The sequence below is a fragment of the Grampus griseus genome (assembly GCF_964374135.1).
Source record: "Grampus griseus genome assembly, chromosome: 1".
Lineage (NCBI taxonomy): Eukaryota > Metazoa > Chordata > Mammalia > Artiodactyla > Delphinidae > Grampus > Grampus griseus.
This window is the reverse complement of record NC_139017.1, coordinates 182,476,211-182,502,728: the sequence shown is the minus strand read 5'-3', so window position 1 is coordinate 182,502,728 and position 26,518 is coordinate 182,476,211. Positions and strand designations below refer to the sequence as shown.

The window sequence follows — 26,518 nt, the reverse complement described above, 5'->3', positions numbered from 1 at the left end:
GTTTTGCGAAGGAAGGGGGACACTGTTCTTGAGGCGCTAGCCTGCTGTGTCTTCCCTTCTGCCTGGCAGAAAAATAAAGCCTTCCTAGGGAAAAAAAAAAAAGAAAGAAAAAAAATATTTATTTATTTATTGCCCATTTTTGTTTCCTTTTCTGTCATGTTTAAAAAAATTTGGGGGGGGGCTTCCCTGGTGGCGCAGTGGTTGAGAGTCCGCCTGCAGATGCAGGGGACACGGGTTCGTGCCCCGGTCCGGGAGGATCCCACATGCCGCGGAGCGGCTGGGCCCGTGAGCCATGGCCGCTGAGCCTGCGCGTCCGGAGCCTGTGCTCCGCAACGGGAGAGGCCACAGCAGTGAGAGGCCCGCGTACTGCAAAAAAAAAAAAAAAAAATTGCCTAAATATTTATTTATTTATTTCTCTATCTCCTCTGGGCTCCGCACGCCCTGCTTTAACCCCTGAGGTCTCACAGTTCGAGCTTTCCTAGCCTCCCCAAGACGGCTCCTGGCTGAGTTTGGCAGTTTCAATTTATACGTAGATAGTTCTTGAAGAAACACTAAACGCACATTCAATCAGCAAACATCTACGGAGCTTCTACCATAGGTCCTGAGCACTGAGGTTATCTCACAATCCCCTCTTTTCCTGGGGTTTGTTTTCCAGAGGCTGAGAGCGTTGTGAACAAGCCCAGAAGGGTCCCAGCCCACGGACGGGTCACTAAGTCCGAGGGGAGGGGCGGGCAGTGGGACGCAGCAGGGTGGCAGAGTCTGGTGCCTGGTTTCCTCCACGGGTTCTAACTCTGCACTTTGCTCCCAAAGATCACGACCGTGAACCCCTTCCTGCTTTCCCTCAGGTGTGTCAGATCCTGGGCCCGCCCGTCCCGCCATGGCCACGTGCCCGGCTGGAGGAGGGCCTCAGCCCGACCTTACCCAGGGCTGCCCAGGCCCCCAGCCAGGACCAGACAGCAGCTCGGGCTGGATTGTGGGTGGGGACTGGAGAGGAAGGGAAGGAGAGGGGCAGGAGGGCTGGTTCCACGGGGGCGGGATGCCCACCACATTCCAGACCAGAGGCTGATGATCCCAAGTGGCGAGAGCCGGCCTTTGTGCCAGACCCCCTCCACGTCCAGTCCACTTCTCCCTCCCCAGCACCTTCTTAGCCCCAGTTCTCAGCGTAGACACGGAGGCCAGGGAGGTCCAGAGACTGGGCCATCACATGGTGCATGAGGGCAAGCGGGGCTCGTGCCCAGGGGATGCTCTGCACACTCACACACGCCCACAGGTGCACTCACACATGTGCATAGCACACACGCCTGCAAGGCAGCCTGGATCCCAGGCGTACGGACCTGGGTCTAAGCTTCCTGAGGCCGGCACTGTTGCCCAGCCCTGTGGTCAGCCTGGACGGCCAGGGGCGGCTCCTCCCAAGCTGGCTGCCAGGGCCCTCCATGCACCCCCCTCCTGCCAAGCTCACCGGTTAATCTCTGACTTGCAGACGAGCTCGAAGTTGTACTCCTTGGCCTTGGTGGGCTGAAAGATTACGTCGAGTTGCAGAGTTTCCAGCGGCAGGATTGTCCCGAACCCATCATTGGGCTGGATGTCCACAAACTGGCAAACGGAAGACCATGGATGCCAAAGCGAAAACTCAGTGACCTGCTGGGGAGGGCTGCAGGGAGCCGGCACGGACATGCGTGTGGCCGGGGTGCGGCAGTGTGTGAGCAAGTGTGGACGTGTGTGTGGCTACATGCATGTAAGATGCATGTAAGTGTGCTACATGGGTGTGAGCCCCTGTGTATGTGATCATGTGTGCAGATGAGTGTGTGTGAGAGGGTGGTGTGCATGCGTGTCTGTGTGTGTCTGCCTGCATGTGAGCACTTGTGTGTATGTGAGTGTATGTGCGAGTGTGCGTCTGCATGCACGTGAGCACGTGTGGATATGAGTGTGTGTGTGTGTCTGCAGGCACATGTACACGTGTGTGTGTGTGTCTGTGTGTGTGACTGTGTCCGCATATATGTGAGCGGGCAGCGGGGGCCCTGGAGGAGTGAGGACAGCCAGGCCTGGGCCTCGTCTTGGCCGCCCTGCAGGGCCAGGCCGTCAAGAGTCCCGGAAGGAAGGGCGGGGAGAGGACTCTGGATCCTGAGGGTGCAGCGGGCGGACAGAGGGCAAGAGAGGCAGCGTGAGGTGGGGATGGGGCCGCGGGCATGAGGAGAGGGACGGCCAGAGAGACGCCCCGGCTGAGGTGCCTGGAGGTGAGTGTGGAGTCCGGGAGTGGCTCAGGCGCCTGGACCCTGGGCAGCAGCCCATGCCCCAAACCTCCCGCTCTGACCACACGAGGCACCTTGGGGAGCCTGACGAACCCAAACTCCTGGGGCAGGAGGGAGTGGTTGCAGAGGCTGACTTGGGTCCTGATGGCCTCGTAGATGGTGCAGTAGCCGAAGTCCACCCCCGAGGGGCTGAGCTCCAGGTCCGAGGTGGTGACTATGGCGTGGACAGTAAACCCCACGGGTTTGATCTGACGTGCGGAGGGCAAGCGCATCCGGTCACCGAGGTCAGTTTACGCAAGTGTTTCCAAAAATGAGAACAGCACCATCCCGGCCGTGAGCTGACGGCCGACGGTGCACCTTTCAGGGACACAACCCCTTCCCTGTTGGCCCCTGGCTTGGGACGGGCAGCACGGGCGGGCGGGTGCAGGAGTGCGCGTGTGCACACACGTGTGCACCTGTGCGTCTACGTGTGTGGTGCATTGTGTGCTCACGTGTGGCGTGTGTACGGAGGATGTGCACACTCCTGGGCACCTGGATCTGCGTGTGGGGTGGACTGTACACATGTGTGTGTTTGGGTGCCCTGGGGACAGCCCTGCCGGCCCTGGACAGCACTCGGGGCCTCTCTCCGATCCACAAAGACCCTCCCTCCGTCTCCCCCATGCCTTCTGCTCCCCAAGGGCGCCCACGCTCCCAGAAGTGCCCCACACAGACCTGGTCAGCCACCCGGATAGTCATCGGGGCCTCCAGGACTCTGCTTTCCTTGTCAAAATACTTCCCGGCATCTTCCGGGAGGGAGCGTCTGAAAGAGACAGGAGGCTCTCGAATGTTCTTTTCTTCTTTATATTTGCGAAACGACAAAATGCTGAACTATGAGTGTGTTTTGAAGTCAGACGAGAGCTAGAAATTACATAAAAGGTAAGAAACACAGGGCCACGACGTGGGCGTCGAGCCAGCTTCCGGCTCTCACCTAGAGTCCCCCCCACCGGGCGGAGGGACCCCGCCGCGCCACGCACCTGGGCAGGAACTTGAGCCGCACCGAGTAGGACGACAGGGCCTGGATGCAGCCGGTCTTGGGCAGGAGCTCCAGGTGGCCCTGCAGCCCCTTGCACACCTCGAAGTGCAGGCGCAGGGCGGTCTTCGACCTGCAGCGCCCGAGGGCCGGGCGGGCGACGCCGCGTTTGGTCCCTGCGGGTCGGCCTGTACCCACCCCCCAGGGCCCAGGGCACACCCTCCCAGATGCCCCCCACCCCCTACTGTCGGGGAGTCTTCAGAGCCCTGCTCGCCAAGGGCAGGTTTTCCTGAAGTGACATCTGCTGAGGAATCCTTACAAATAAAAACATCGCAACTGAAAGGCGCCCAGTCGGTTCTCAGAAACCTAGTGTTTTCTGGGAAGACCCTCGCCGGGCAGGTGCTGGGTGCAGGGACCCGGGGCGTGGGCGCCGGCCCTCCCAGAGTTTTGCCCTCCCCGCCCAGGCGTGCGCACGTGCCAGCACGAGCCCTGCAGGACGCTCGGGAGGTCCCCAGATGGCCAGGCCTTGGCCAGTGACCGCAGTTTCCCCAATTTTTGTCCCTGTTTTCAACTCAGGGCCAGCCAGAGAAGCCAGATGTGCCCCCAACCAGCCACGTGGGGCGCCCCATCCTAGCCACCCCAGGCCACAGCCCCCATCGGTGCGCTGCCCCTCCCCTCCTGTCCAGTCTCCAGGAAGAAAGGTGATGGGCAAGCTGCCCCAGGCCTTCCTGGGCTGCCCAGGAACCCTGGGCCGTGGTCCAGAGCCTCCCAGGCCTTCCAGCCCCTCCTTAACTGCCTGGGGTGATTGTTGCCTGCCTCGTGGCTGCTGGGGCCTCACCCTGAGGGCTGAGCCCCTCTGCAAGGAGAGCCCACAGCCAGACAGAGACCCCTGGGAGATCCACGGGCTCCTGGGTGCTCCTGGCCGAGGAGGAGTAAAAGGGGGCCCTTTTGACCTCTGACCCCCAGTGTCACCAAGCCCCTCCCTTCAGTGACCTCTGGCCCCAGTGTCACCCAGCACTGGGTGTCCCCTGCCACGGAATGTGCCCAGACTGGCCCTCCCGCCCTCGGCAGGCAGCAGCCCCGCCCAGGTTCCCGTGCTGGCTGGGCTCCTCCTTGAGCAGCTGTTCATGTGACCAGGGTCATTGCGAACGAGCGCCTTTGCTACACCTGTGTCCGTAATCCCGGTAAATTAAACAAGTGAGTAATCCTGAATTCTAGAATCACTCAACAGGGACTTCCCTGGTGGTCCGTGGTTAAGACTTTGCCTTCCAGCACAAGGGGTGCGGGTTTGATCCCTGGTCGGGGAGCTAGGATCCCACGTGCCTCGCAGCCAAAAAACCAAAACATTAAACAGAAGCAATATTGTAACAAATTCAATAAAGACTTTAAAGATGGTCCACGTCAAAAAAAATCTTAAAAAAATATAATAAAATCACTCAAATGTACGACGTTGAGCCTGTGCCTTGGGGAGGCGCTGAGAAAGCACAACTCCCCCCCCCACCCCCGGCTCCCCGTCACCGCCCTGCCCGGGAGTGGACACGCTCTGTGTCTCGAGGTAAACTGACCAGAGCCCTGCAAAACCTAGTTTCCTGAACAAATCCACCTGAGTCCTGTCCCGAGTTCCCAGCTCCCCGGTGAGAACAGGCCCCCTGATGTTTGCAGTGCTGAGGCCCAGGGACCCAGCGGCTGGCGCACGTGCCAGTCCATTTCCACCCAGGCCGCCCATCACCCCCCCCCCCCGACCCCCAGGCTGGAAGCGGGGCCCCGTGTGTCAGCAGCCTGCCAGGTACGCAGGTGTGTTTGGTTAATGAAAACCCATTAAGCTCTAACTGTAGAATTTGCCTGCTTTTCTCCATGTAATTGAATTTCACTAAAAATTAAAAAGAGGGTAAAAAAGAAATGACAACTGTGGTGTCCGGACGCCCTTGCAAAACACTGCCAATGAAACATGTTTCTTGTCTCGGGGCTCCGTCCATGGTCCTTCAGAGGACATGCCTCCTTCCCTGTCTGTGTCTGAGAGGGGCCTGGCCTGGCCATGTTGGGGGCGAGCTCTCCAGAGACGCAGGGGTGACAACACTGCCTTACTCTCACGGTTCTGGAGGTCAGGACCGGACACAGTCTCCCGGGGCGGAAGCCCAGCTGCGGGCAGGGCTGGTCCCCTGGGAGGCTCCGTGGGGAATCGTTTCCTGGCTTTTCCAGCTTCTGGAGGCACCGTGTCCCTTGGCTCGTGGCCCCTGTCCCATCTTCAAGGCCAGCAGCCTAGCATCTGCCAACCTCTGTCTGACTCTGGCCCTCCAGCCTCCCTCCTATGACAGCCCTGGGGTTCCAGTGGGCCCTTGGGGTAACCCCAGGTGACCCCCACCCCGAGGTCCGTGACCTCACCCCCGCCGAAGGCTCACCGTGTGTGGACGAGGATGGAGTCCTGATACAGCCGGTCGTACATGCAGATCTTCAGGTCTACGTTGGGCTTTGGCACCCAGACTGGCACGTCGATAGCAACACCGACGACTTTGAAATATAACTGAATTTGAACATGAAAATCCGACAACACGTATTTCCATCAGCAGAGCAGGCGGTGACCGTGAGTACTAACGCAGAGCTCAGCGGCAGTGTTTTGTGACTCTCACAAAAACTGGAAGGTTAATAATCAAACTGGCCATGTTTTGGGGATCATGGCACTTTTCACATCATATAATTTAAACAATCCTTTTTATTTTCAAATTTTTTAAACATAAAAAGATAGAATGGTACGATGGATTGTCACGTACCCACCACGCAGCTTCATAAATATCAACATTTTTAGCTGTTTAAAAAAACCTGGACTTCCCTGGTGGTGCAGTGGTTAAGAATCCGCCTGCCAATGCCGGGGACATGGGTTCGAGCCCTGGTCCGGGAAGATCCCACATGCCGCGGAGCAACTAAGCCCGTGCGCCCCAACTACTGAGCCTGTGCTCTAGGGTCCGCGAGCCACAACTACTGAAGCCCTCACGCCTAGAGCCCGCGCACTGCAACGAAGAGTAGCTCCCGCTCGCCGCAACTAGAGGAAGCCGTGTGCAGCAACGAAGACCCCAAAATACGGCCAAAAATAAAAAAACAAATAAATTTATCGAAAAAACCAACAGCCGTTTTACTGCAGACTCATGCATCACACAGGCAGTACACGCAGCTGATACAAACGGAAGCTCAGGGCTCGCGAAGGGCCCAGTAGGCACGTGCTTCTCCCCACCTCGGACCCTGGCGTCGGCTTCCTGCAGTCAGACCAGGATGTCCTGCAGAGAGAGCCTGTGCACAGCAGCCCCCCTCAGGCAGGAACAGTGACCACCGGCCCACACAACTGGGTGGAGGGCTTCCCTTTCTACCACCTGCAGGACTGTGACCTTAGAACACACCAGCGCCAGATCCGAGGCCACAGGGTCACTGAAACATACAACCCACCTCCAGGGCCAGAGACAAGATGGACGGAATAAAAGGAAAGCGCGGCCAGAGAGACGGGGCAGCCGGGAGAGGCCAGAGAGACGGAGCAGCCGGGAGAGTCCAGAGAAACGGAGCAGCCGGGAGAGGCCAGAGAGACGGAGCAGCCGGGAGAGTCCAGAGAGACGGAGCAGTCGGGAGAGTCAGGAGGGGGTCTGAGGAGAAGCACGGCCACCCCACTCAAAGGCAGTGGTGACAGCAGGTGAACGGTGGTCCACCGAGGGGGGCTGGGGGGCTGCTGCCGAGAGGCGCTGAGGCCCGGAGCAGCGTCCTGACCTCACGGCCAGGCAGGTCACAAAGACACTGGTCCCGCCGGCACCTGAATCAGGGCCAGGCGAGCAGGCGGACACGTGCAGTGACACGTGACACACAAGGCCGGGGGACAGGCGTCCGTGAAGCAGACGGGGTGGTCGGCACAGGAAGGCCCCGTCTACGGAGGAGCCAGCCAGGGAGGGTAAGAAAGGCACAGACACGGAAACGAAGGGCCAGCCTGCGCTGGGGCCATCCTCACGCGGAGACAGTGGGCAGCGTCCTCACACCCCTGGAAGGGAGGGGTCCACAGGCCGGCAGAACCCAGCACATGTCACGAGGGACCCACCTCGGGAAAGCAGGCGGGCAGGATGGGAATCCAGACCCTGTTCACCCCTGGAGGCCGGGAGCCACCCCAGGCGCTGTGTGTGTACCACGCCCGGGTGAGGAGGTGGGGTAGGAGAGTGGTCAGGGCGTTCACTGCCCCGGCTTGCCTGGCAGGGCCCCCATGGGCTGGAGCGTCCTTGACCCGAGGTCACAGCCCCAGCCAGGCCATCCTCTCCAAGTGCTCAGTTACCCAGGTCTGGTCCCTGTTCCTTCCTGACACCACAGCAGGGGCTCTGTGGGGACCTATGGGGCTACCGCGGGGAACTGTGGGACTCCATGGTTACTGTGGACATGTGGGAACAGTGTGAGTATTATGGTACATTGTGGGGTATTGTAGGGTATGGCCTATTCCTTGGGGTTTCCGTTACAAATAAATGAATATTGTGTCTCAAATCCCTGGCCCCTGACAGACTCGTTCCTATATGGAAAACACACCAGAGCAGAGACTCCTGATGGCGACAGGAGAGGAGAGTGTGGTGAGCACAGAATCATCAAACGGTCACACCTGGACATGGCCACCTGCCTGGAATCGTGGGCCACGGAGTTGGGTCAGAACTCCTGAGGCAGTGGGGGCAGAGTCGGAGGAGATGCTAATAATTCTAATGACAGTTAAGTGAAACCGAGACATCGAGGGCCAAGAAAGAGGATAAATAAAAGGGATCCCAAATCGTGTCTTATTTTGGCCATAAGGAAGTGGTGGTGGAGTGAACTGCTGGGGTACTATCCGTCTTGGAGGATGGTCCTCTTGCACTTAAAAAATAGAAAGTCAGGGCTTCCCTGGTGGCACAGGGGTTAAGAATTTGCCTGCCTGCAGGGGACATGGGTTTGAGTCCTGGTCTGGGAAGATCCCACATGCCATGGATCAACTAAGCCCGTGTGCCACAACTACTGAGCCTGCACTCTAGAGCCCGTGAGCCACAGTTACTGAGCCTGTGTGCCACAACTGCTGAAGCCTGCATGCCTAGAGCCTGTGCTCCGCAACAAGAGAAGCCACTGCAATGAGAAGCCCACGCACCGCAACGAAAAGTAGCCTCCGCTCGCCACAACTAGAGAAAGCCCACAAAAGACCCAATGCAGCCAAAAAAAAAAAAAAAAATTATAAAAAAGAAATAGAAAGTCATGTGGGATTTAAGGGCTGGGAAAGGGGAGGGGACCGTTCATTGAATGAAAGTAGAATTTCCAAATAACAGGGAAAAAAGGAATAAGTAGCAACTTGATCAAACCAATGAAAACAAGAAAACTGAAAGTGAGGAAACAGTATGATAAAATGAATAGTAGACAAATCTAATGGAAGTAGTAAAACAAAGCGTGTCAATGTTATGCTGCAAATGCACTGGATTCTCCCCCTAAAGGCAGACAACATTAGTCTGGGTCCACAGACAAAACCTGGCTCCTTAAAAGACACACGAAGTCATTAAAAGAGGATAAATATCGGCCGGGGCGGGGGGGAGGACAAAGGGATATGAGGAGAAGGTGAAGCAGAGGAAAGCAGGAGTGGCCCTGTCGTTATTGTGGGATCAGCTGGATATAGAGGTGCCATGAGCAGCAGGATGAAGGGGGATGTTTGGTTCTGGTGAAAGGCACAATTCACGATAAGAAAACGACTATAAACCCTCGTGTGTGAAACAATAAAGCAGCTGAACAGAGCCCTCTGTTGGAAGTGTAAGGAGACCTCTCGCACTGCTGGTGGGAATGGGAATTGGTGCAGCCACTATGGAGAGCAGTATGGAGGTTCCTTAAAAAAATAGAAATAGAACTACCATACGACCCAGCAATCCCACTACTGGGCACATACCCTGAGAAAACCATAATTCAAAAAGAGTCCTTTACCAAAATGTTCATTGCAGCTCTACTAACAATAGCCAGGAAATGGAAACAACCTAAGAGTCCATTGTCGGATGTATGCATAAAGATGATGCGGCACATGTATACAATGGAATATTACTCAGCCATAAAAAGGAACAAAACTGAGTTATTTGTAGTGAGGTGGATGGACCTAGAGACTGTCATACAGAGTGAATTAAGTCAGAAAGAGAAAAACAAATATCGTATGCTAACACATATTTATGGAATCTAAAAAAAAAAAAGGAAAGAAATGGATCTGAAGAACCTAGGGGCAGGACAGGAATAAAGACGCAGACTTAGAGAATGGACTTGAGGACACGGGGAGGGGGAAGGGTAAGCTAGGACGAAGTGAGAGAGTTGCATGGACATATATACACTACCAAATGTAAAATAGATAGCTAGTGGGAAGCAGCTGCATAGCACAGGGAGATCAGCTCGGTGCTTTGTGAGTACCTAGAGGGGTGGGATAGGGAGGGTGGGAGGGAGACACAAGAGGGAGGAGATATGGGGATATATGTGTATGTATAGCTGATTCACTTTGTTATGAAGCAGAAACTAACACACCATTGTAAAGCAGTTATACTCCAATAAAGATGTTAAAAAAAAAAAAGTGTAAGGAGAACTTGTCAAAGATCGGGTCATAAGGGAACATAGATGTGTGGAAGGAACATGGAGGGAAGCCAAAGCATCTTGACAAAGAAGAACAAAGCTGGGGGAATCATCCTCCCTGAACTCCAGACTATACTGCAAAGCTACAAGCATCAAAACTGCATGTTACTGGCACAAAAACAGACACATAGATCAATGAAACAGGAAAGAGAGCCCAGAGATAAACCCATGCACTTATGGTCACCTAATCTATGACAAAGGATGAAAGAACATACAATGGAGAAAAGACAATCTCTTCAACAAGTGGTGCTGGGAAAACTGGACAGTTACATGTAAAAGAATGAAATTAGAACATTCTCTAACACCATACACAAAAATACACTCAAAATGTATTGAAGACCTAAATGTAAGACCGGAAGCTATAAACTCTTAGAGGAAAGTGTAGGCAGGACACTCTTTGACATAAATTGTAGCAGTATTTTTTTGGATCTGTCTCCCAAGGCAAAGGAAACAAAAGCAAAAATAAACAAATGGGACCTAATTAAACATAAAAGCTTTTGTGCAGCGAAAGAAACCACTGACAAAATTGAAAAGACAACCTACTGAATGGGAGAAAATATTTGCAAATGATATGAATGATAAGGGATTAATATCCAAAATATATATAACAGCTCATACAACCCAATATCAAAAAACAAACGACCTAATTAAAAAATGAGCAGAAGGGAATTCCCTGGTGCTCCAGTGGTTAGGAATCCACGCTTCCACTGCAGGGAGCCCGGGTTTGATCCCTGGTCAGGGAACTAAGATCCCGCATGCTGTGTGGCATGGCCAAAAAAATAAAAAATAAACAAGTTTAAAAAAATGAGTAGAAGACCTGAATAGACATGTTTCCAAAGAGGACATGCACATGGTCAACAGGCACATAAAAAGATCCTCAGCATTGACAACCATCAGGGAAATCCAAATCAAAGCCACAGTGAGATATCACCTCACACCTGTCAGAATGGCTTTCATCAAAAAGTCTACAAATAACAAGCGTTGGAGAGGATGTGGAGAAAAGGGAGCCCTCAGGCACTGCTGGTGGGAATATAAACTGGTGCAACCACTGTGTAAAACAGTATGGAAATTCCTCAAAAAGCTAAAAATATAACTACCATATGACCCAGCAATTCCACTCTTGGGTATACATCTGCAAGAAACAAAAACACTAATTTGAAAAGATATATGCACCCCAATGTTCATGGCAGCATTATTTACAATAGCTAAGATATGGAAGCAACCTAGGTGTCCATCAACAGAGGAATGGATGAAGAAGACATGGTGCATATATACAACAGAATACTACTCAACCATGAAAAGAATGAAACCCTGACGTTTGCAGCCACATGGATGGACCTAGAGGGTATCATGCTTAGTGAAGTAAGTCAGACAGAGAAAGACAAACACTGTATGTTATCACTTATATGTGGAATCTAGAAAATAAAACAACTGAATGAATATAACAAAACAGAAACAGACACACAGATATAAAGGACAAACTAGTGGGTACCAGTGGGGAGAAGGGTCGGGGAGGGGCAAGATAGGGGTACAGGATTAAGGGACACAAACTACTATGTATAAAATAGATAAGCTACTGGGACTTCCCTGGTGGTCCAGTGGCTAAGACTCTGCCCTCCCAATGCAGGGGGCCCAGATTCGATCCCTGGTCTGAGAACTAGATCCCGCATGCCGCAACTAAAAGATCCCGCACGGCACAACTAAGACCCGGCGCAGCCAAATAAATAAATAAATAAATATTTTAAAACATAGATAAGCTGCAAGGATATACGGGACAGCACGGGGACTATAACTGAACTGCATAACTATTTTCTTTTTTTTTGGCTGCGCTGCACGGCTTGGGGGATCTTAGTTCCCCGACCAGGGATTGAACCCAGGCCCACAGCAGTGAAAGTGCTGAGTCGTACCCTGGACCACCGGGGAACTCCCTATAATGGCTTTAAATGGAATATACTCTATAGAATTTTTGAATCACTATGCTGTACACCTGTAACTAAAAAAAATACCTCCACAAACTCAGAATCCTAGTAAGAAACAAAATACAATAGAAAAATTGGCAAATGACTTGAAAAAAAAAAACCCACAGAGGGGTATGAATAATGTGACTAAGCCGCTAATAAATCCGGTTACAGACACTAAATACACTTTCTTCATATGCACGTTTCACACTTATAAAATCAATCTTGCCCTTGGTCACAAAGAAAACTAACAAATTAAAAAAAAGACTTTGCAGATTATATTGTCTGAGCATAACTCAACTTAATAAACTTATAAATAAATAAATCTAAAAAGTAATGATGACAAATTTTAATTACTGGGAAATTAAGAAAGACATCCTTAGTGATTAAGTGCAAGGTGTGTGTGTGTGTGTGTGTGCATGTGTGTTCACAGGTGTGCTTGTGTTGGCTATGTTGTTAGCCATGTGTGTCACTGACTAGCCATGCAAGCGTGGGCAGTGCGGGCAGCAGCCTCACGTGGTCGTGGTGGAGGGACGCAGAGGGCGGGGACCCCGTGCCCAGGGAGCAGCAGGATACTCACAGTCGGGCACTGCTGATTCTTAAACACGACCTTGAACCTGGTGGAGACCGTTCCCGGGACAATCGCGGTGAAGATGACGGGCACTTTGATGGTGCTGAAGGGGCCAATCTCCCCCTCTGTTATCTGCACGGCAAGAGAGGTAGGCAGGGCCGCTCAGCCTTCACGTTCCCGTCATGGTGTCTCCCGTGGCCTCACCACAGCCGGGTCACTGCGGGGGCGAGTGGTGGCAGCCCCCATGTGTGCACTCGCTCTTCTGATGACACGGTCCTTGCACACACATGCACAGCCCCCACGCTCTGGCTGGGAAGGCCCTGCATTGGTGTCTCCTCTGAGCTGGACTAGGGGTACCCAGGGCCCTGCCTCTGCGGCTCTGGACCCGCCCGGCCCCAGCCTGAGACGGGGCAGCCGGACACCGGCTGAGACAGCTAACTGCCCAGAGGAGGCGAGTCCAGCGGCCAGACTAGTCTAGTCCGGCTCTGGTCAGATGGACAGACCACCCTGGGGGCCGGAAGAAGGTGGGCCTGACCTCTCCCAGTGAGAACTCCGTCTGTTCCTCGTTGGGAGGTACAGTCACGATGGTGGTCGAGGTCACTCCCTCTGATTCTGGAAGAGAAAGGTCCAGGTGTGAGGCTGGCCAGGCATGGCTGGGCAGTTCTGCCACACCCGGGGCGTGGCCACCCCCAACCTGGCCTCCCGGGGCCGTGAGGCCCGAGGGGGAGCTGGGGCGCTAGGGCACCATCCGGCCCCCTCCCTCTCCCAGACCAGGTGCTGTTCTGGGGCTCGTGGGGGCCACCCCAGCCCTCCTGCGCAGACAGCTCCTCCTGACAATACCATCTCCAGCAACCCCACCCTTTCCCAGGGCTAGGGGCCACAGGAGGCTATCATTGTGGCCCCAGGTTTGCATGGATGTGCCCCCGCAGACCCCCTCCCCCCGTGGCCATCTCCTGGTCAGGGACCTCGGGAACTCAGGGACCCCCAGCTCAAGCCCCAGGCCACTTGGACAGTGGGCACTGCGACCTCTGGAGCAGGAGGCTGGGGCGGGAGAGGGTCCCTAGTTGCCCAAAGCCCCAGCGCAGGGAAGGGGGTGGGTGAAGGATGCTGGCCCCAGGGCGGCCCGGTGGGTGCAGTGGCCTGAGAGCAGCGCACTGGAGAGGGGATGGCCGAGCAGTGGACCACCTGGGGCTTCACTTCAAAGCAGGAGGAGTGGAAAGTGGGCTCAAGGGGGTTTGTATGAAGAGGAGGAAACAGCAGGGTGCTGTGTCAGGGCTGGGCCAGGGTGGGGCGTGGGGAGGGGGTCAGCCATTTCCCAGGGACCCACCGGAGCCCGAGGGGCTGCTGGGCCCTGGAAATGTAACAGTGTCCACTTTCAGGTGATGATAACATGTTCGCAGCCTCATTTTCACACTCATTTAGCCTTGTCTGTGTGCACGTTGCCTGCATGTTTTGAACATCTCTTCCCCACTGGTGGGCCATGGATCCCGGCCCGCCCCTCGGGATTTGGGGGGGCACCCCAAGAATGGCAGGCCATCCATCAGGAAGGGTAGACCCTGTTTCCTCTCATCTGAGAAGGTCTTCCTGTTGACTTTGCAAGTGAACAGACCCAGTTTGATAGGAGAGGTGAAGGTCAGCGTCCTTTCTGAGTCCTTCCCCAGCTGGGCTGCCAGCCTGGCCCTGTGGAGACCCCAGGTGCACTGCTGCGGCCTGCCCCAGGCTACCACAGGGCGGTATGCACCATTTCTGGGGCCTGGGGTCGTAAAGGCAGAGGCCCCCAGTTCTGGCTCCTCCAGTGTGGCAGACTTCTCATGCAGCCAGCAGCTGTGACTGTCACCAGGTTGGGTGGGGGCGAGTGGGTCAGCTGGCTCCCACCACCCCACTGTTTACGTCCTTGTCTGCTTCAGGAGTTACCTCGGTGAGAGCCCAGCCATGGGCCCACGGGGTCCTCCCCTACGCCCTGAGTCCAGGCCAGACCCTGGGGTCAGCTGCTTCATCTTGCATGGATGCTGGCTGGGGTCCCTTGGTGACCCAGGGTGGAATCGTGTTGGTCAGTTTGCTGGGAATATGGTGCGCTTCCACTAATTCTAGAATCAGGCTTGTTAACGATTAGGAAGACTTTCATTAATCGTGTGTGCAGTGTATCTGCTCCACGCGTCCATTCTGTTCTGTCAGTCACAGAGTGGATATTTACTCACTTCCTGGAGTTAGAGGCATTTCGACATTTTAGAACATTCTCAGCAAGTAGCTCTTTAAATACTGTCTTTTCCTGATTCCAACGGACAAGTTGCTCCTTACTCATCCTCAACAGTACACGTGTTGTACTGCTTCTTTCATGTTTCCATCTCTATCTTCTAGTTCCCTAATTGTCTCTTCAGCAGTGTCTAATCCACAGTTTAACCCAGTGATTGGGGTTTTGTTTGTTTTCAGTGATCATATTCTTACTGCTAGAAGTTTTATTTGGTTCATTTTATTTTTTTTTTAAAATTAACTTATTTTTGGTTGTGTTGGGTCTTCGTTGCTGAGCGCGGGCTTTCTTTAGTTGTGGCGAGCGGGGCTACTCTTTGCTGGGGTGCGCGGACATCTCATTGCGGTGGCTTCTCTTGTTGCAGAGCACAGGCTCTAGAGTACAGGCTCACTAGTTGTGGCGCACGGGCTTAGTTGCTCCACGGCACGTGGGATCTTCCCGGACCAGGTCTCGAACCCATGTCCCCTGCATTGGCAGGCAGATTCTTAACCACTGCGCCACCAGGGAAGTCCCTCATTTCAATTCTACTTGATCTTATTCCTTTGTGATATTTTTCAAAGTATTATTTTCAATGTCTGATCATATATCTGAAGCATGCAAGATCATAATTCTCTCTGTCGTTTGTGTTGAGGGATTTCTCTCCCATTTCTTTTTTTTAGTGTAAACTTCTGAAAGCTTTGACAAATGCATACAGGGTGTATCCCCCACCACAATCAAGATAAAGAACGTTTCCATCACCTCCCATCCCAGCTCTCCCTGTGCCCCTTAGTAGTCAATCCCTCCCTGGCTCCTGGCAACCACTGGTCTGTGTTCTGTCCCTACAGTTTTGCTTTTTCCAGAATGACACATAAATGGAATCACATGGTTTGCAGTTTTCTGCATCTGACATTTTTCATTAGTGCGATGTCGTGAGGTGCATCCGTGTTGTGTGTGGGTCCCCAGTTCATTCCTTTTCATTGCTGAGTAGCGCTGCAGAGCAGAGGGGTGCCAGGTTGTTTATCCACTCACCAGTCAGCAGACGTCGGCAATCCCAAAGAATCCCTCTACGTGAATTCACATGCAGGTTTCTGTTTGAATTTAGTTTTCATTTCTTTGGGTAAGTACCTAGGAGTGGGGTTTCTGGGTTGTACGGGGTTTGTTCGACTTTATAAGAAATTGCTGAACTGCTCTCCACAGTGGCTACACCACTGCGCACTCCCAGCAGCAACGGACGAGAGTCACGGCAGCCCCTCACCAGCACTTGCTTCTGTCAGGGGCTGGGGTTTAATCTCGCCCTTCTAACAGGCGTGTAGTGACGGCCCATCGTGGTTCTAATTTGTTTTTCCGTCTGTCTACTGTTGTCGCGTCTTTTCATGTGCTTACTTGCCATCTACACATCTTCTTTGGTCAAGTGTCTGTTCAAGTCATTTGCCCGTTTGAAAACTGGGTTATTTGTTTTCTAATTGAGGTTTCAAAGTTCTTTATACATTTTGGATCTGTTCTATTTTTTTTTTTTTTACATCTTTATTGGAGTATACTTGCTTTACGATGTGTGTTAGTTTCTGCTTTATAGCAAAGTGAATCAGTTATACATGTACATATGTTCCCATATCCCCTCCCTCTTGCATCTCCCTCCCTCCCACCCTCCTTATCCCACCCCTCCAGGTGGTCACAAAGCACCGAGCTGATCTCCCTGTGCCATGCGGCTGCTTCCCACTAGCTATTTACCTTACGTTTGGTAGTGTGTATATGTCCATGCCTCTCTCTCGCTTTGTCACAGCTTACCCTTCCCTCCCCCCATATCCTCAAGTCCATTCTCTTAGTAGGTCTGTGTCTTTATTCCTGTCTTACCCCTACGTTCTTCATGACATTTTTTTCCTTAAATTCCATATATATGTGTCAGCATACAGTATTTGTCTTTCTCTTTCTGACTTACTTGGATCTGTTCTTTATCAGGTCCGTGATTTGCTAATATTTTCTGCCAGTCAGTGGCTTATCTTTTTCTTTTTTTGCGGTACGCGGGCCTCTCACTGCTGTGGCCTCTCCCGTTGCGGAGCACAGGCTCCGGACATGCAGGCTCAGCGGCCATGGCTCACGGGCCCAGCCGCTCCGCGGCATGTGGGATCTTCCCAGACCGGGGCACGAACCCGTGTCCCCTGCATCGGCAGGCAGACTCTCAACCACTGCGCCACCAGGGAAGCCCTCAGTGGCTTGTCTTTCATTCTCTTAACAGTCTGTTTAGAAGAGCAGATAGTTTTAGCTTTGATGAAGTCCAGAGGTTTTTTTTTTTTTTTTTTGGATGTACAGTTTATAGTTTAAACCGTACAGTTTAAAGAATGGCTCATGCTTTTGATGTCATACCTAAGAAATCTTTGCCCAAACCAAGGTTACACAGATTTTCTCCTGTGTTTCTTTTAGAAGTTTTATAATTTTAGGTTTTACATTTAGATCTATGATTTTGAGCAGTTTTTGTTTACAGCGAGAGGAATGGATGGAGGTTAATTTGGGAGCATATGTTTATCTAATTGTTAAGGTCTCATTTGAGGACAAGACTTTCTTTCTCCAAGGAATTACCTTTGCATATTTGTGTGGGTCTATTTTTGGACCCTTTATCCTGTCCCACTGAAACCCTGTGTCTCTCCCTCTGCCAATATCACGCTATGTGTTACTCCAGCTTTAGAGGAAGTCTTGAAATCAGGTAGTCTGAGTCTTCTAACTTTGTTCTTTTTCAAAATTGTTTGTTATTTTAGGTCCTTTAGATTTCTATATAAATCTTATTTGTTTAAAAATTTTTATTTATTATTTATTTTGGCTGCACTGGGTCTTAGTTGCAGCACACAGGATCTTTAGTTGCGGCATGCATGCGGGATCTAGTTCCCCGACCAGGGATCGAACCCAGGCCCCCTGCATTGGGAGCTTGGAGTCTTACCCACTGGACCACCAGGGAAGTCCCTCCATATAAATTTTAGAATCAGCTTGTCAATTCCCATAAAAAGCCCTGCTAGATTTTGATTAGAATTGCATTCATCTATAGCCAGTTTTGGGAGAACCGACCTCTTAACAATATTGAGTCTTTCCATCCACAAGCTCCATGGATCTCCCAATTTATTGAGGCCTTTGATTTCTTTCATCAGAGTTTTGTAGTTTTCAGCATACAGACCCTGAACATTTTTTCTTAGCTTTATAACTTACTAGTTCATGTTTTCGGTGCTATTATAAATGATACTTATAAAAATTTAATTTCCAATTGTTAATTTCTATCTAGAAATGTGCTTGATTTTTGTATATTGTATCCTGTGACCTTGCTAAACACACTAGTTCTGTAACTTTTGGGGGATTCTTTGAGATATTCTAGATAGACAGTCATGTTGTCTGTGAATAAAGCTGATTTTATTTTTTTCTTTTCAAATTTTATTTCTTTTATTTCCTTTTCTTGCCTTATTGCACTGAATAGCTATGAGTGAATGAGCATCTTTGCTGTACTCCCAACCTTCAGGAGAAGCATTCAATCTTTCATCAAGTATGATGGTAACTGTTAGGTTTTTTTTTTTTTTTTTTTTTTGTGGTACGCGGGCCTCTCACTGTTGTGGCCTCTCCCATCGCGGAGCACAGGCTCCGGACGCGTAGGCTCAGCGGCGGCCATGGCTCACGGGCCCAGCCACTCCGCGGCATGTGGGATCCTCCTGGACCGGGGCATGAACCCGTGTCCCCTGCATCGGCAGGCGGACTCTCAACCACTGTGCCACCAGGGAAGCCCAGGTTTAGTTTTTGTTTCTTGTTTTTCAAAGATGCCCATCATCAGGTTGAGGAAATTTTCTTCTACTCCTAGTTCACTGAGATCTTCCATCACAAATGGATGTGGAATTTTGTCAAAAGCTTTTTCTCCATCTGTTAAGACGATCATAATGTTTTTTCTTCTTTCTTCTGTTGATATGGTGAATAATATTGGATGATTTTTCTTTTTTTTTTGCGGAGCACAGGCTCCAGATGCGCAGGCTCAGCGGCCATGGCTCACGGGCCTAGCAGCTCTGCGGCATGTGGGATCTTCCCGGACCGGGGCATGAACCCGTGTCCCCTGTATCGGCAGGCGGCCTCGCAACCACTGCGCCACCAGGGAAGCCCAATATTGGATGATTTTTGAATGCTGAACCAGCCTTGTGTTCGGAGGACAGACCCCGCTTGCTTATGATGTATTATCCTTTCTCACATCCTGCTGGATCCATCTGCTAGTATCGTAATGAAGAGGCAGAGGAGGTTTTGACTGTGAGCACGTGCTTCCTGGCACTTTACCTGTGGAGCTCCTTGAGTTCTGAGCTGAAGCTGCACTTCTCCAGAGAGGGTTGGCCTTTGTGTGGCTGGGCCCCGAAGCTCTTCCAACCTGGGACCACTTTCCCCTAAAGTCTCAGCTGGAGACAGCACGGGGTCACAGGTCCAGGCTGCAGACCCACACGGAACTGGCTGATGGTTTTCTTCTCTTTTTTAAAAAAAATAAATTGATTTATTTATTTATTTTTGGCTGCACTGGGTCTTTGTTGCTGCGCGCGGGCTTTCTCTAGTTGCATCGAGTGGGGGCTACTCTTTGTTGCAGTGCGCGGGCTTCTCATTGCGGTGGCTTCTCTTGTTGCCGAGAACGGGATCTAGGCACGTGGGCTTCAGTAGTTGTGGCATGCAGGCTCAGTAGTTGTGGCTCGCTGGCTCTAGAGCGCAGGCTCAGTACTTGTGGCCCACAGGCTTAGTTGCTCTGTGGCATGTGGGATCTTCCCAGACCAGGGCTCGTACCCGTGTCCCCTGCATTGGCAGGCGGATTCTTAGCCGCTGCGCCACCAGGGACGTCCTGGCTGATGGTTTTCAACCATCAAGGTGACCCCCTCGCCACCTTTAAAGGGCAAGGGGCCCACGCTGCTGCTTCCTTGCTGCTCTGCTCTGGGGCAGCTCATACTCGTGATGTACTTGTCCGCCACGTGTGCAGCCCTCTGAGGCAGACCCTTTGCTCTGAGCACTCCTGCCACGCCCCATGCTGCAGCCGTGGGGAAGGTTCTGGGCCAGCAGGTCTCAGGGGCCCACGCTGGGAGCTGCACAGCTGATGTGAGGACCCCCACGAACCTCCCGTGGGGGGTGGCCCAAACTCCACTCGGAAGGTGGCCCCTCCTGACGTGTGGTGCTGGGGGTCAAGGCCAGCTGACTCCCTGAGCCAGCACAGGAGGCAGAGGAGGTGAGGAGGGAGCCCTACCCACTCACCCTCTGTCCCCCTGGGAACAGAACCATCTGTGTGCACCGCAGCGTCTCTCCTCTCTCCACGTTTTGTAATCTCTGTTCTGATCCGCTGATCCATGTGTCCTTGTCTGGACCACACTGTCCTGATTACTGTAGATTTAAAGTACGTCTTGAAGCCACGTGTGAGTTTACAAAAACGGTCTTTTGAAAGATGCTTTCCTGGAGTATTAGAAAAATACCGAGGCAGGGGTCCCATGCACCCCTGCATCCCACGTTCACACCAACGTTTATCAACAGCCCCCCAGGGGCTTCCCTGGTGGCGCAGTGGTTAAGAATCCGCCTGCCAATGCAGGGGGACACGGGTTCAAGCCCTGGTCTGGGAAGATCCCACATGCCGCGGAGCAACTAAGCCTGCAAGCCACGACTGCTGAGCCCGAGTGCCACAACTACTGGAGCCTGCATGCCTAGAGCCCATGCTCTGCAACAAGAGAAGCCACTGCAATGAGAAGCCCGCACACTGCAACAAAGAGTAGCCCCCGCTCGATGCAACTAGAGAAAGCCCGCACGTAGCAACGAAGACCCAACGCAGCCGAAAATAAATTAAAAATAAAATAAACAAATTTATACATAAAGAAAACATATGGAAATGCAAGTACCTAAAATATCCAAAGCAAATACCTTGCCAAAAAAAAAGAGCAAAGTTGGGTGACTTAACACTACGTGGCTTCAAGGCTAACCCTAGAGCTACAGTAATCCAGGTGGATAGTGCTGGTCAGGAGCGGTAAATGGGTCAACCGATCGCATACAGAGTCCAGAAGTACACCCACACTTTCAATCCATTTGCAGCAAAGATAACAAATCAATCCACCAGGGAAAGGAAAGTATTTTCAACCTGTTTTGCAGGAACAATGGGACATACACGTGGGAAAAAGAAGAGCCTTGGCATCTACCTCACATCACACACAGAAATTAGCTGGACCACAGACCCAAACGTAAGAGCCACGTCTTATGTCCTTGGGCTAGGGGAAAAGTTGCTATAAAGGCATCAAGCACACACCTCAAAAGAATGATGGGTAGATTTGCAAACATTAAAATTAAGAACTTTGGGACTTCCGGGACTTCCCCGGTGGTCCAGCGGTTAAGACTTTTTGCTCCCAATGCACGGGGCCTGGGTTCAATCCCTGGTCAGGGAACTAGATCCCGCACGCATGCCACAACTAAGAGTTAGCATGACGCGACTAAAGATCCCTCATGCCGCAACGAAGATCCCGCGTGCCGCACCTAAGACCCGGCGCAGCCAAATAAAGAAATAAGTAGAACTTTGGGACTTCCCTGGCAGTCCAGCGGTTAACACTCTGCACTTCCAATGCGAGGGGTGTGGGTTTGATCCCTGGTTGGGGAACTAAGATCCCACATGCCACGTGGCACGGCCAAAAAAATAAATAAATGAAAAATAAAATAAAATTAAGAACTCTGACTTAAGAAAAGAGATCATAAAGGGAGTAAAAGGACGAGCCACGACTTCGACTTGGAGGCAATCTTTGCAACCTCCTAACTGACAAAGGCTAAGTATACAGGATCCGGAAAGAACTCCTATGAATAAATAAGAAAGGACAAACAACCCCGTAGAAAAGTGGGTGAAAAGCTTGAACAGGCACTTCATACAAAAGAAAATACAAATGGTAAACAGGCACCTGGAAAGACAGGCAACCTCACCGGCGGCGTGAGCAGTGCAGACGGGAGCCTCCCTTCCCAGGCCTCCAGACCGACCCCGCGGAGCTGCCCAGTGGGACCCAGCCATGGGCCGCGGGTGGCTGCGAGCTCTTGAAATGTGGCTCCTGGGAAGGAGGAACGAAATTCTCCTATTACTTAATTTTGGTTAATTTAAATCTGAATAGCCAGATGTGACTAGTGGCAGCTGCACTGGGTAGCGCAGTCCCAGCTGCAGCCACGTGGGACAAGAACAGACGCAGTAATAAGAGTGAGGCCGCGCGTCCCCCGCGATGCGGCAAAGACACGCCCCAGGGAGACTCACACACTTGGAGACGCCGCCTGAGCCCCTGCGCGCACGGCCCGCGCCGTGAAGTCCCCCTGATGTGAGCCGGTGGGGGTGGCCTGTGACCGAGGCATGTTCATGAGAGGAGCCGCTACGCAGAGGACCCCCGCCCAGTCCACGTGGACGCCCCACAGAGCTCAACGCTACACAACCAGACAACTCAGGATGTGCTCCCGCGGCTCCGACGCTGGGGAAATGCAGCCCTTTCTGACCGTGAGCGTGGAGGGAAAAGGCAAAGGGAGGCAAGGGAACGCTGAAGACAACGCCAGAGGGACGCCCCTGGGGAGGCGGTGTGTCCGGTGAGCGCGGCCGCCTGGGCCCTCGTCCTCCTCAAGCTCCACCTGGGCTCGGGCTGCCGACTTCCTGGCTCTTCTTTAAACTGTCCTCACGTGTTACACGCACTTGACTTCCCGACGGAGCCAGCCTGGGGCCTTCAGCGACCCCATCAGCAGAGCCCCCGGCCCCTTCCCCATCCCCTCCCTCCCTCCGCCAGGCAGGGCTCCTCAGATGTCCCACCAAGGGCAGGGAGGAGGGCAGCTCCCCTGTGGCCAGCCTGGTGGTCCAAAGCATTTCCTTTAAGTCTTCTGTTAGCTTAAATGTGGATGCGAATTTTAATCCACTCCATAACCAGTATGTAGTTGAATATATAAATGCATATGAATATCTTCTTACTCACTTAAAACTGGAGCCCGGAAAAACTCTGCGCCGCCCAGCCCCCGGTACCACACTGGCACAACCGGCCTTCGCCGGACGCAACCGTGCTTGGAGTGGCTCCCGGAATCTGTTCCTCTGGGGCCCTCCGACCCGGCCTGCCAGCCCCTCTGCCCGTCAAACGGCTGGGGCTCGGGGCCCTGCGGCCAAGGTGGCCCAGGGCTGCGTGCTGAGCGCAGGCCGCGGGCCCGGCTCACCTACGGGGCGCCCCTCCTCCTTCTCCTTTATGTCCAGTTTTCCAGACTCCTTCTGGCTCGGCACATCTGCGGGCACGGACTCATTGCCCGCCGTCAGCTGCTTGGAAAAACTGGTGGCGATGTTACTGTCAAAACCCTTGTCTTCATATGTGAAGTTACTGCTCTGAAAAAGAGAACGTGACACCTTTACTGGCAGTTTCCACTTGCCTTTCCCATCAACCGTCCGCACCCGCCATCTGGGGAGGGCCACGTTGAGAGCCTGGCCGTATCCGGGCTGGGGGCCGCGGGCTCCCACAGCACCCCTCAACCGCTCTCTGGCGACCCGTGCCGGGCTCGTCCGGGGCTCAGGGCCCCTCTCGCCCAGGCGGGCTCCGCCTTGGCCCTGTCCCAGAGCCTGCTGCATGTGTGCACGCAGCCAAGTTCCTCCAGGACACCTGCTCTTCCCCCACATGGGCTTGGGCCCCCACAGGCTCCAGCCCCGAGCTCTCCTGGCTTCAGCTCAGATCCCAGCAGGCTGAGAGCGGCCCAACCCCACCTCTGCTCCTTTCCCAGAGGTCACTGGCCCCCAGTCCTTTCCCCTGGGCTCACAACAGACCAACGGAGTACCTGCCGCGTGCAACTCAGGGGCCATGGGGGGACACACAGGGCACTGCCTGGGTGGAGCTGCCGTCCAGCCGGACAGACACCCACCAGGAGAGGGCTGGTGCCCGCGGGGAGCCCTGAGGGCCCAGGCAGTTGTCCTCACCCCCAAATAATCCCCCCCAGTGTCCATTGGCTGTGCTGGAAGTTGTCTCCACTGATGGGGTCCCACCTGTTTCCGCTTCCTCAGCAGCACACGTGCACAGCCTTCCCGTGAGAGGACCAGGGGCCCCCTCGCACCTTTGGGAGAGGTGCAGGTGCGGGGCAGGGTTTGCTGGGCTTTTCAGCCTGGGGTGTCTGGGCTGGACCGCCCGTCCCCACAGGCTGGGACTTTAGGGCCTGGAGCGCTTGGCCACCACCTTGCCAACACGTATGACGGGACAGCATCCTGCTGCCCTAGGTGCACTCCTTACAGAGACAGATCTCTTCTACCTAGACTGACCGGAGGCCGTCCTGCTTCTGGGCCTTCTCCCGCCCACATCGGCGTGGCCCCCTTTACACTCGTGGGACTGTGTCTCGGGGCGGGAGATGCCACATGCTGCCCTTGGCCGGGCAGTCACGGCACTGACCAGGAGCAGCAGCACACTCACCGTGCTGAAGACCGACGGGGACGTGTCCATCTCACAGCACTCTGATGCCAGGAGAAACCTGAACCCGGTGCCCAATCCCCCGAGGTTGGTCAGCGTGACGGTCCGGGATGCAGTCTCACCCACCACGCAGCTGCCGAAGTCGATGAGCTCCTTGTCGAGGGACAGCTGCCCAAGGACCCCGAGTGAGCCAGGGTGACCACGCCAGGCTCACAGCAAGCTCTCCTCTCCCACCTGTCACCCTGCACCCCTGAGGGGACACAGGAGCGCCGGCTGCCTCTGGCTCATGGGGGGAGGCAGGGCCTCTGCACAGCCCAGGACACAGTCCACATCCCAGAAATCATAGACTGTGTACTGATCGTGGCAGTTTGGGAGCACCTGAGTGCAAGTTTTGAAAAGTCAGAGACTTCCCTGGTGGCGCAGGGGTTAAGAATCTGTCTGCCAGTGCAGGAGACACGGGTTCAAGCCCTGGTCCAGGAAGATCCCACATGCTGAGGAGCAACTAAGCCTGCGTGGCACAACTACTGAGCCTGCGCTCTAGAGCCCACACGCCACAACTACTGAAGCCCGTGCTCCACAGCAAGAGAAGCCACCGCAATGAGAAGCCCGCGCACCGCAACGAAGAGTAGCCCCCGCTCAGCGCAACTAGAGAAAGCCTGTGCAGAGCAACGAAGACCCAACGCGGCAAAAAATAAATAAAATAAATAAATTTATTAAAGAAAAAACTGACATTACATTACATTACATTACACAGCTTACGTTAAAAAACAAGACAGGGAGTTCCCTGGCGGTCCAGCGGTTGGGACTCTGAACTTTCACTGTGGAGGGCCAGGGTTTGACTGCTGGTCGGGGAACTAGGATCCCGCGAGCCGCATGGTGCAGCCAAAAAACCAAAACCAAAACCAAAACCAAACATAAAACAAGACAGATCTCAAGTCAACAACTTATGTTCGCTACTGAAGAAATCAGGAAAAGAACAAACTAAATCCAAAACTAGCAGACAGAAGAAAATAATAAAGATCAGAGCAGAGACAAACAAAAGAGAGAATAGAAAAATAAAGAAAATTAATGAAATCAAAAGTTGGTTCTTCAAAAGATCAACAAAATTGACAAACTTCTGCTACATGGACTAAGAAAAGAAAGACTCAAATTACTAAAATCAGAAATGAAAGTGGGGACATTAATACTGATTCTACAGAAGTAAAAAGCATTGTAAGTGAGTACTATAAACACTCATACCAACAACCTGCAACAAACCCAGATGAAATGTACAAATTCCTAGAAAACAAAAACCAACCAACACTGAACCAGAAAGAAATCAGACAATTTGAAGAGACCTGTGACTAGTAAGAACATTGAATGTATCATAAAAAATCTCCTGACAAAGAAGAGCCCTGAACCTGATGGCGTCACTGATGAATTCTACCAAACAGTTAAAGAATACCAACCCTTCTCAAACTTTCCAAAAAACTGAAGAGGTAGAAACACTTCATAACTCATCTAGGAGGCTGGCATAACCCTGATACCAAAGCCAGACAAAGATACCACAACAAAAGAAAAGTACAGACCAAAATGCCTTATGAATATTGATGCAAAAACCCTCAACAAAATATTAGCAAACAGAATATACACAATGACCAAGTGGAATTTATTCCTGGAATGTAAGGATGGTTGAATGTAAAAATATCAATCAATGAAGTATGTGACATCAGCAAAATGAAGGGGAAAAACCCACATGATTATCTCAATTGATGAAGAAAAAGCATCTGACAAAATTCAACACGCTTTTATAATAAAAGCACTCAACAACATAGGAATAGAAAGAAACTACCTTAATATAATAAAAACCAAATATGAAAGCAACATAACATAATATTGCAATAAAACATAACATAATATTCAATGGTGAAAGACTGAAAGCTTTTACTTTAAGATGAGGAATGAGGGAAGGATGCCTGCTTTCCCCACTTCTATTCGACATGGTACTAGAAATTCTAGCCACAGCAATTAGTCAAGAAAAAAACGGTATCCAAGTTGGAAAGGAAGAAGTAAAATTATCTCTGTTTGCAGATTACATGATCTTATACGCAGAAAATCCTGAAGACTCCACAAGAAAGCTGTTAGATCTAATAAACAAATTCAGCAAAGTAGCAAGATACAAAGTCAACACACAAGAATCAGTTGCATCTCTGTACATGAACAGTGAACAATCTGAAAAGGAAATTACAAAAACAAATCCATTTACAATGACATAAAAAAAGAATAAAATTTTTAGGAGTTATCTTAGCCAAGGAGGTGAAAGGCTTGTACCATAAAACTACAAAACATTGTTGAAAGAAGACATAAATAAATGGAAACACATCCCACATTCATGGACTGTAAGACTTACTATTGTTAAGAAATCAATATTACCCAAAGCAATCTACAGATTCAATGCAATCCCTATCAAAATTCAAATGACATTTTTTAAGGCAACAGG

At 52.1% G+C, this 26,518-nt stretch overlaps 1 protein-coding gene across 1 annotated transcript in view; it reads right to left on the bottom strand.

The window, feature by feature from the left end:
* CFAP74 (cilia and flagella associated protein 74) overlaps positions 1-26,518 on the bottom strand; it is a gene marked incomplete at both ends in the record, with an annotated part of 58,283 nt that overhangs the window by 10,627 nt on the left and 21,138 nt on the right. Inside the window, 9 exons of the mRNA XM_082677795.1 lie at positions 1,460-1,593; positions 2,324-2,497; positions 2,961-3,048; positions 3,263-3,391; positions 5,658-5,779; positions 12,418-12,540; positions 12,944-13,020; positions 22,814-22,976; positions 24,043-24,207. Coding sequence (XP_082533921.1) covers positions 1,460-1,593; positions 2,324-2,497; positions 2,961-3,048; positions 3,263-3,391; positions 5,658-5,779; positions 12,418-12,540; positions 12,944-13,020; positions 22,814-22,976; positions 24,043-24,207 — 1,175 coding nt within the window. The remainder of the gene's footprint in view (positions 1-1,459; positions 1,594-2,323; positions 2,498-2,960; positions 3,049-3,262; positions 3,392-5,657; positions 5,780-12,417; positions 12,541-12,943; positions 13,021-22,813; positions 22,977-24,042; positions 24,208-26,518) is intronic.